The sequence below is a fragment of the Vespa velutina genome, chromosome 4, assembly GCF_912470025.1.
Source record: "Vespa velutina chromosome 4, iVesVel2.1, whole genome shotgun sequence".
In the NCBI taxonomy this organism is placed as follows: Eukaryota; Metazoa; Arthropoda; class Insecta; order Hymenoptera; family Vespidae; genus Vespa; species Vespa velutina.
In genome coordinates this window covers 8,015,690-8,025,557 of record NC_062191.1, presented here as the reverse complement: position 1 = coordinate 8,025,557, position 9,868 = coordinate 8,015,690, and the positions used below count along the sequence as shown (strand labels likewise).

General features: G+C 30.1%; 3 protein-coding genes and 1 long non-coding RNA gene across 6 annotated transcripts in view; 1 reads left to right on the top strand and 3 right to left on the bottom strand.

The window, feature by feature from the left end:
* Window positions 1-9: 9 nt before the first annotated feature.
* On the bottom strand, window positions 10-2,682 carry LOC124948519. Its single transcript, XM_047492239.1, has 5 exons — window positions 2,659-2,682; window positions 2,500-2,574; window positions 2,058-2,376; window positions 1,529-1,974; window positions 10-1,438 (listed from the first exon to the last, which is right to left on the bottom strand). Exons 1-5 carry the CDS (start codon window positions 2,680-2,682, stop codon window positions 902-904), a joined length of 1,401 nt encoding a protein of 466 aa, XP_047348195.1. The 3' UTR covers window positions 10-901.
* A 486-nt stretch (window positions 2,683-3,168) lies between these two features.
* On the top strand, window positions 3,169-7,767 carry LOC124948787. Of its 2 annotated transcripts, none has more exons than XR_007100841.1 (4): window positions 3,169-4,911; window positions 5,087-5,144; window positions 5,281-5,362; window positions 6,925-7,767. XR_007100841.1 is itself a non-coding variant. In XM_047492958.1 (4 exons), exons 1-4 carry the CDS (start codon window positions 4,870-4,872, stop codon window positions 7,233-7,235), a joined length of 477 nt encoding a protein of 158 aa, XP_047348914.1. In that variant the 5' UTR covers window positions 3,353-4,869; the 3' UTR covers window positions 7,236-7,767. The 2 variants fall into 2 exon arrangements, 1 of the variants encoding a protein (XP_047348914.1); XM_047492958.1 differs by having other exon boundaries at window positions 3,353-4,911; window positions 5,281-5,346.
* Window positions 7,177-8,502, bottom strand: LOC124948788. The gene is made up of 2 exons (XR_007100842.1): window positions 7,305-8,502; window positions 7,177-7,206 (listed from the first exon to the last, which is right to left on the bottom strand). It is a non-coding gene; the product is annotated as an uncharacterized LOC124948788 (long non-coding RNA).
* A 489-nt stretch (window positions 8,503-8,991) lies between these two features.
* Window positions 8,992-9,868, bottom strand: part of LOC124948785 (sushi, von Willebrand factor type A, EGF and pentraxin domain-containing protein 1) — a 34,150-nt gene continuing 33,273 nt past the window's right edge. For both annotated transcript variants that reach the window (XM_047492951.1, XM_047492952.1), the window contains 2 exons: window positions 9,634-9,750; window positions 8,992-9,296 (listed from right to left, as the gene is read on the bottom strand). In XM_047492951.1, the coding sequence (XP_047348907.1) occupies window positions 9,265-9,296; window positions 9,634-9,750 (149 nt within the window). In that variant the 3' untranslated portion in view covers window positions 8,992-9,264. The remainder of the gene's footprint in view (window positions 9,297-9,633; window positions 9,751-9,868) is intronic.

Here is a 9,868-nt window from a genome sequence, read left to right as displayed (position 1 = left end):
AATTTCTGATTACATTGTTGAAGAAGATTTTATCATGGAAAATATATTTCCCCTCTAGGATTTGATTATTTTAGACATATATATATATATACATGTTATATAGAATAAAAAGATTTTTCTTTCATGCAGTTGATTTACATTTTTTTTTTTTTTTTTATAATCGGTCATATAATTTTTATGTGCACGTGAAATATCTTTTTAAAATAAATTCTTTATTACATGCTTCTTACACATTTACATCGTGCAACTATTGTAATATTCGCACAATCAAAACAAATCGATCTGAAGCTACCCTATCATCGATCATTGTTTATATATATATATTATATATATATATATATAATATATATACATATATAAATATATATATACATACATATATATATTCTTTTATCAGGTACAATACAAGGCTGAACAAACCGTGATTGTGATTTTGTTCTGATTAAAATCGAACGGAAAACTTTGTCATACGTACGAAACTTGCTTTTATTTCCTTTTAAGTGATAATGTTTCTAAAGATCATGAAATTCACTTAAACTACTAAAACAGTATAATATTATTACATGCCTAAAGCACTAATTTTAAATGATTCCCAAAGGCGTGCTCGGTGCATTGTGCTCAATTAAAATATTAAATCACATTTTCTAAGATATAAATCATACTTTTAAATTATAAAATATGTTGACATTATTCATACCATGCGTATATCTTATTAAAATTAAAAAGAATATATTAACAATCTATCCCAGAAATTCCCATTGGTTATAAAAATATTTCAATGTTAACAAATAACATTAAAAACAATATAACAATGTAAAAAGTAAAAAATAAAAAAAAAAAAAAAAAAATAAATAAAAAGAAAGTGCAATAAGACAAAGTCTACTCGTAAAAGATCAAATATTCAATTCTCCTTCTTTAAAGCGGACTTCAATAAAGCATTCCGCATAGATATTACCAATTTTTCAAGTTCTTCGACTTTCATTTTTAATATCCTATTATCTTTTTCAAGTTCGATTGCTCTTAATGCCATTTCCGTTTCTTTCGCTTTCTTATTCATTCGTGATTTTCTTGAAGCTTCATTATTTTTTTCTCTAGATTCTCTGTAACTAAAAGTATCTACTCGTGTATCCGAAACAATATCTTCGGCGGATCGTTTTCGTTTTTCCCGTTTTCCATTGGAATATTTGTTATCTACTTTATTACTATTTATTATCGTTCTCGTTCTCCCGGATCTTCGCGATGAAATTGGCAAAGTGTCTGATGAAGATGATGTTACCGTTGAAGTTGATCGTGTTATTCGACGAATTTTGTCGACTTTCGTCTTCGTCTCAACTGCTTCCTCAGCATTCTGTAAAACTGTCGGTAGAATAGGCGATCTTGAATTGAATATCGTTGAAGTGTCTGTAGATGTGCTACCTCCCGGCGAATATGCTTCATCCTGCAAGTTATGATAAATTTTAACGAATTTACGAGATACTATTTGTTATGTTTTTATTAATGAAACCTAGGACATAGCTAATATACTCACTTCGCAAAGATATGATAGTAAATCAAATGTATCCGATCCAGTTTGAACTGTATGTAACATATCCCATGTTTCAGGCTGATTATTTTCTGTAGATTCAAAGGTACTATGGCAAGCATCATCCAAATCAAGATTGCCTATGCGTTCGTGAGAATTAAATGGTATATTAACATCGGAAATGCTCATCTTGCTATTTGCAGCACTGGTACTTGCTTTAGGTAATTTTAACAATGTATTTGATCCATTATATTCTGCTTCATTAAGTTCTTTTTTGCAGTCAAAAGTTGAGTTTGATGAAGGCAACAATGGTTGATGTTTGCTACCTGAAAGCTCCATATCATCAAACGAATTCATTCTTAACTTCCCCTTTTCTTCATTTACCCCCCTCGTCGCGTTCTCTGATACCCCCTTTCCCAAATTCAAAACGCCCTTACCCTCGTATTTAGTACCTAAAGAGAATTGAATTTTGACTTTACAAGAATTCAGCATCAATTGTTGATTAAGTGAGAACATATTTCGTGAATTAACTTACCTGATAGTTTAAAAGGAACCAATTCACCTATAGGAAAATCGCATGGAGTCTGGAATGGGTCCATGCACCAATCGCTTAAATCCTGAAAGTTCTCTTCCCAATCGGGAAATGTTGTAACACTGTCTTCCTCCGCTGGTGTTTTTGTTTTGACTCGAGGGAAAATCCAGGCCTCCTTGAATAAATTTGACTCCATTGTTGGGCTTAGTAGAGGAATAGTTTCCACCTTTGTATGGGTTACAACTTCTTCCTCCAGTGGCCGCGATCTCACGCCACGAGAAACAGATGATGGATGCGGCAGACGGCTGCATGGCTTAGGAACCTAAAATTTATTTGCCCGTGGAATCTAAGAACTTGCAAGGTTCCAATACAAGCGTAATCTTCATCCAACATTTTTTTCTTCCTTCCATTTAAAATCCAAATGCAACAAGAAAGGATAACTTACGTTATTTACGCCTCCTTCCTCAAATGAAATGTTGCTGGTTGTTGTACTTTCGGAAATAGGAGGGATTTTTGAGGCCTGAAACAAAATTTTCTTCAAATATCACATTATACATTATAATAAGAGATTAATGCTGGTGGACTTATGAACTAGTGATTCAACTTGGCACTTTGATTTATATAACATTATCCTTATCTATTGAGTAGCAGGAATCATACAAATAGCGCAATGCAGTCACTTCAATATAATCATTATAATAATAATAATAATATTATAACATGAAGATTCTTTGATATCAAAAAATTCTACTTGATCTTTATCAGCCAGTTAAATAAATAATTTTTATGGAACAACAACTTGATATCAAAGATACCAAGAAAATTATCAAAAGATTATAAATTCTATCGTATCGCGATCAATAATATTAACGTACTTTTCACCGAGCTTTATAAACAAATTTTATAAAAGCAGAAATACAGAAATAAATAATAAGATAATATGTATATTCGTCGTCAACCGGTTAACACGATAAACATTTACGATTATCGAAGAAGCAATTTTTCAAAGAGTTTTTAGTCAAGACAATAAATTCATGCTATCACGGTAAAATGTTATTTCTACGAGATTATAAGTAGATTACGTAATCCAAAGCGCGACATGTGACTACATTTTCAAGAGAACTACGTTACATCATGCCTCTAACTCTGTTCGAATCGATAAATAAAAAAAATAATAAATTTTCCACTCGCTAATGGAAAAGTACAAAAAAAAAAAAAAAATCGTTCGGCAAACCTTCGAACAATCTCAAATGAAGAAACTTTTCTCAAGATTTTTCACACAAGTTATGTACTACGGGTGATGTATCGTCGTCCGATCGATTCACGAAGGAACAGGCCACTACTACGTCGCGGCTGATCGTTTGCTTCTGAAAAGCATCGAAATGATCGGAATTAATCGTAGAGACGTCAAGACGTTGTAATTATATAACGTGTTTGTTGCAACGTATATATGGATCAAAAGAGGAGCGTAGGTGAAACGTAGTTGGCACGAAAAACAACACTCACCCTCCCGGATACGATAAACGTAGTTGCGGCTTCCACTTAGAACGTAAAAAGATCAAATTTTAATATGCCCAGAGTATTTACAGCAGCTCGATCGTAGAACGAGAATTTTTATTTTCTTTGTCGATTTCTTCTTTCTTCTTTAATCACGATGACGTAGATAAACTCGAACCAATGTCGTACGAAAGAAAGAACAGCGACTTTGTATCTTTTCAAAAAAAGATGTACGTCTCTCTCTGCTCTTCCTTCACGGAATGCGAGTAGTCACAGATGAAATCCTAGACTCGTCTCATACCACGTCACAGGATGGCGCTACGCACGCTCTCAACCTGTTTATGGAAGTTCTACGTCATCGGCGACCAATCAATACACATCTGATCACATCATTCGCCAATCAGAACGTATACGCACTACCCTGCGGGGGAAATTGACACGTCATTCTCGGAATACGAGGATATGAGATACCAAGTCAATAAATTGTTTTTCTCTTTCCTTCTTATGCAGCAACACGCCCCGACTCTTGTATGTAACAATTTTGATTTCTTTTCTTGCTTTCTCTATTATTCTTCTTTTTTTCTTCCGTTATATTACCCTTTCTCTCTCTCTTTCTCCCTACCTCTCCCTTCCTCTCCCTCTCCCTCCTACTCAGTCTATCTTCTTCTTCCTCTCTCTTTCTCTTTCTCTCTCTCCCCCTCTCTCTCTCTCTCTCTCTCTCACCATTTCTGTTTATCTCTCATAGCCCTCTACATTCCACCAACGTTTTAAAACGTTTCATCCTATCTTTTGAAGTAGAATTTTTCTTATAGGACTTAGTTGTTTAAAATCTCAAACTTATTCGATTTCATATTATAATACTTGAGGCTTTTCAATGCGCATAAACGTAAAGATTAATTTTCTTGTTGTTCTTTCGATCAACGTACTGCGTATGTAAATGAAATAGAGGTTAGAATAATACGTTTAAGGAAAAGCAGATGTATTTTTAAAGGGAACTACTTTTATCCTGCTATTTGTTCGCTATTGTTTAGAGTTCGTAATTATATATACATACATATATTTGAGATCACAGATATATAATATTGTAAAAGTACTACGTAGTTCAACTTTACAGCAAAATAACAAATGAAAATCTACAAAATGATTTCTTTTTGGTAAAATTAAAAATAAATGTTAACTAACATTGAATTATGATATTCATCGATCGATTAAAATTATTTTAAAATGTATTTTAAAAGATGTAACATACTTTTTCGTAAAAAATAATACTCTTTCGTAATCGAATATGAAGATGTTAGTTTATTGAGGATTATTAAAGATGAGTAAAAAGAATTGTATAAACTATGAAGATCGACTAAAGGTATGTGAAAATATTAGTAATCGAAAAGACTAGGTTGAACGATCCGAGAGAAAAAATGTGAAAGGAACAAATTATCCCAATGACTCACGTATCGATCAAACCTGTTCCAATGATCTTTGATTATGATTAAAAAATAAAACATTCGATATATATATAAATATACATATAATTGTAGTTTCTTCTTGCTATTATGACTGAAAATTATGACGATGCAATTGAAGTTGGATCTTTAGGTGAGATTTATTCATACATACATAACCTGTAAATTTCGTAACTTAATAAGAGATAATGGATAATGAATGATCATTATTGATAATTATATTGATAATTGTATATTATCTAATATACTTGAAATTTTGTTATGCTTAGTTTTAAAACAGAACCCAAATGATCTAAGCATTCTGAAAATATTATCTGCCATTAAAGATAAAATTGGTACGTATTATATAAGGTAATTATAAAAAAAAGTGTCAGTATATAGATCGCTTCTTGTTTACGATAACCTATGTTATATTCTTCACTGAAGTTATTATCAAGTTATAATACTATTTATTCGTAATCAAATTAGTGAAAGAACTATTGGATAATAATTTGGTTTATCTTTATATAATTATTATGAAAAAATGTGATTTATACGATTATAGTCATTTCATAAAGAGTATATACTATTTATATACGATTATTTTCCTTATCATTATTTTTTTTTTCTAATTTTAATGTGAAAGTATTATAGTAATCTTATCAATGATGTATATTTCGTAGGACTGAAAACTTATCGATCGTATTTATATATGTATTTATATATATATATATATATATATATACACGTTTATATATATATATATATATATATATATATATATCTTTTCGTGAATTCGAGTACCATTTTTTCCAAGAATCATAGTTATATGTATTAGTATGTGATTATATAAAACACACATACACCTACGTGTGTTCGTGAAAATTGACTTATGACCAGTGGCGGATTTAGTCTTTAAGAGGCCCGAGGCGTTGTAAAAATTTTTTGATTCCTATTAAAATAAATCAATTAAGGACAATATATATTCTCAAATATTCATGCAAATGATGAAATAATAAATATACTGGGTAGGTTGATTATAAATTAAGATTGATTTTTAATTAATTTAATTAATTAGATATTCTAAACAATTATTAAAAAAAAAAATTATTAAAGAAGTATACGCTCAAAGTTATAGATATATTAACTTATAGAAATAGTAATGTTTATCTTAGTGAAAGTGAAATTAAGAAGTACTGCTAGCAAAAATTATGAAATATGTTAATCAAGTAATATCTGAAATGTTATAAAATGTACCAAAAAGTATTGCAAGATATATGATTCACAAGAAAATAGTGAACACTTTTAACATTTATTAAATTAAGTAAGTTTTTTTTATCATTATACATCAATTGTAAAGTTATTATTTTCAATTAACAACTTTTGTAAGGTAGTAACTAAACTTATTGTAAGATTGTTTTATATGTTTTTCATTTTTTATGGCCTCTTAAAATTGTTTACATTTGATATGTATTTATTTGTCATATAATTGTAGACGTTAATATCTACTTATGTATTAACTTTAATCATATAATTGTCTAATAATTTCTTTTTTTAAATAATTGATTAAGATATCTAATTAATTAAAAGAATATATGGTCTTCCATAAAAAAAATTAAAAATCATTATCATTAGGTATTGCACATCGTATTCTTAAAATATTTTATCCACAAAATCACGAAATTTTGTATATTTTTTGTTTTCTATCGCTTCTAACAAAAGGGATATTTAATTGAACAAAGGGATATTAATTTATAATCAATTAAATATTAAATTAAATTTATTATATAATATAAATTTATATTGTGTTGGAGATTACTTTTTTACAATGTCTGAGCCAATTGTTTCCATTGCCTGTACGGCTTAATCCGGCACTGGTTATGACGTTTCCGTTAATTTAGTATGCGTCGAATACGTTATATTTCTATTGTTAGCAATAAACAGTCTGGCGGAATCTGTCGCCAGTGATTCAGATGAAAACATCCATGATGCAGAGAATATGCAAATAAATTGCGACACGAGCGATCTTGATTCCGTTATGGATGATGAAGAGGAGGATAACGATTTCGTCTCTATAGATACGAACAAGTTTTGTCAAAGTACAACACCAGTACAAAATTTGTCGGATTGTATCAAGAAATGTCTTCTATCTGGTACCGGTAAAGAGAAGAAACAAGAGAGTTTTGTCTTCAAAGAAAAAATGTATCGGGTAATACCTATGAAAATGAACGGAAAATTATTCTAAATATCAAAGTACTATTTTTGGCTCTTTCCTCATACTACTTAGGAAATTTACCGTAACATCGATACTCACCTTTGTACCACGACGTTGTATAATAATCTTCCTAGACACATGTGCGTTATCATAATTGACTATCTTTAATGAAATATATTTTATTAATAAAAAAAAAAAAAAAAGGGAAAACAATTATCTGTTAAAGAGTTTTAACAAGGTAAAAATAAAAAGTGGCGTCATAGACATCGTTCAATGTACATTACGGTTCATTCTTTTTTTTTTCATTTCTATTTTTTTTTTCTTTTTTTTTTTTTTCTTATAGATAATATTTACGAATTTCACGATCGAACCAGACGAAATTATAAGAATGAAGTCTATTTACTATATATTTATGTATATGTATTTGTGTGTTATGTATGTACATATATATCTTTTATTGATGTAAAGAACTTCGTGCGCAATTATTGGACATCGTTCCATTCAATTGCGTGACTTCGCTGCTCGTTCTCCATCAACTTGAAAATTTTGTTTTGTTCTTCTCTTCTGTTATTTTATATATATATATATATATATATATATATATATATATTATTTTATATATATATATAAAATAATATATATATATATATACTAGCGAAGAAAGGGCAATATTTTATGCAAATTCTTATAATCTTATCGGGTCAATGGACTCGAGAAACGATTCAAGATAGAACGACTGACATCTCGTTCTCATTATTGATTACGTTTATCGATCGTTCTTATCGTATTATATTCTATATATGTATGCATGCATGTACAATGAACGATGTATACAAAGCTTTAAGTGATAAGTATATTAAAATTGAAAGAAACAAAAAAAAAAAAAAAAAAAAAAGAAAAAAAAACAAAATGGAAAAAGAAAAACTCTTCTCGTCGACTCGTCTTCGATATACATATTACACGTTAGAGCATTTTTCGATTAATAGATATATGCTAGAACGCTTACGTATCTATTATATTACAACGTGATACATATTTATAGTAACAAAATATAAATTCACTTATTTATATAATGACGTTTAACATACAAACACACTCTTGTTCGCACCATTACTCGTAGGAGTTAATCAAGAATGTGTCTGTAAGTGTATCCGCGCGTTTGTGTTCCTTATTATCTACTTGGTATTAAATTACAAAAATTACAATCTCGTTTCGTAGTCTCTTTGTTTTTTTTTCCTCTCATTATCTCGTGCATTTTTACGCGCGCGATTTATTCGAATCTCGCACGTATAATATATATATATATATATATATATATATATATATATATATATATATATATAATATGTACATATATATATACATATGTGTATATATATATGTGTATATATATATATACATATATATATGTGTGTATATATATATACATATATATATATATACACATATATATATGTGTGTATATATAATCATATATTATATTATCGATCGGAACTGTGAAGAAAAAAAAAATTATGTTTTCGATCGATCCCATAAACGCGAGATTAACAATGATTAATCGATGGTTTTGTGCCGAAACAACAATCGTTTTATCGATCGTCATTTCAGGACTGAATGATTTCACTTTTTTTTATCGATTAATGGGCATCTATCCATTTTGCGTATCGTAGACACTGGTCGTCTCATCCAAGTGAGTCACGTGATCCGAAGAAAGCAGAATCGCAACCTTTCTTCTTTCATGGAGGACTACGGATACCATAGGATCTTGTGAGACACGTCGTAGATGATCGTTCTTTTCTTTTTCCTGTTTTTTTTTTGTTTTGTTTTCATTTCTTTTCTTTACTTATATAGGGAGGTAATAAATAATGTGACCCATATCGACTGAGTAACTTTTCCTCTTGAAAGTTCTCCCTTCTTCTTTTCTGCATACTCGGGCTTTGCTTAAACTTCATTCTTTTTCTTTCTTTTCTCTCTCTCTCTCTCTTTCTTTCTCTCTCTCTCTCTCTCTCTCTTTCTTTCTTTCTTTCTTTCTCTCTCACCGTGGGACAGGGACGACGACTCACTGACCTTCGCTGTCACTATCACTCTTGTCTGGAAAATAAATGTTCCTTCGTCACTAACGTAAACATGGCAAATATCTCTCGATTGGCCGAGTTACATTGCGTAGTAGATTTTCAAGCTTCGATGCGGTAGGATGAGAGGAATGATCCTTTTTTCTAGTAATACAAACGTCGCAATATCTCGGCTTTTTAACGCTAATTATTAGTGACAAAAGTAAAGTGGTCGATCGCCCGTTTTTTTTTTTATTTTATATATATATATGTTTTTTTATATTTATATATATATATATATATATGCTGATCAACGAACCCCTGATGTCCTTTTATTTCAAATTTGGTTCAATGTGTATCTGCATTCAAACTTGTACCTTTCTTCCCGGGATACGCGTGACGCTTCAGCCTATCGTAGAGATCGTCCTTCGTGCCGTATATACTCGCGTTTGAACGTGCAAGACTGTTCATCTTTCCTCCATTGTGTAGACTTTCTGCAAGTAAAAAAGAAAGACATTAGAAATATATTCATTCGAATGATTTGTTGCTTTGATCTTCGTCACTTAATACGTGAACGTAAATACGTAATAATACACACACATAATATACACT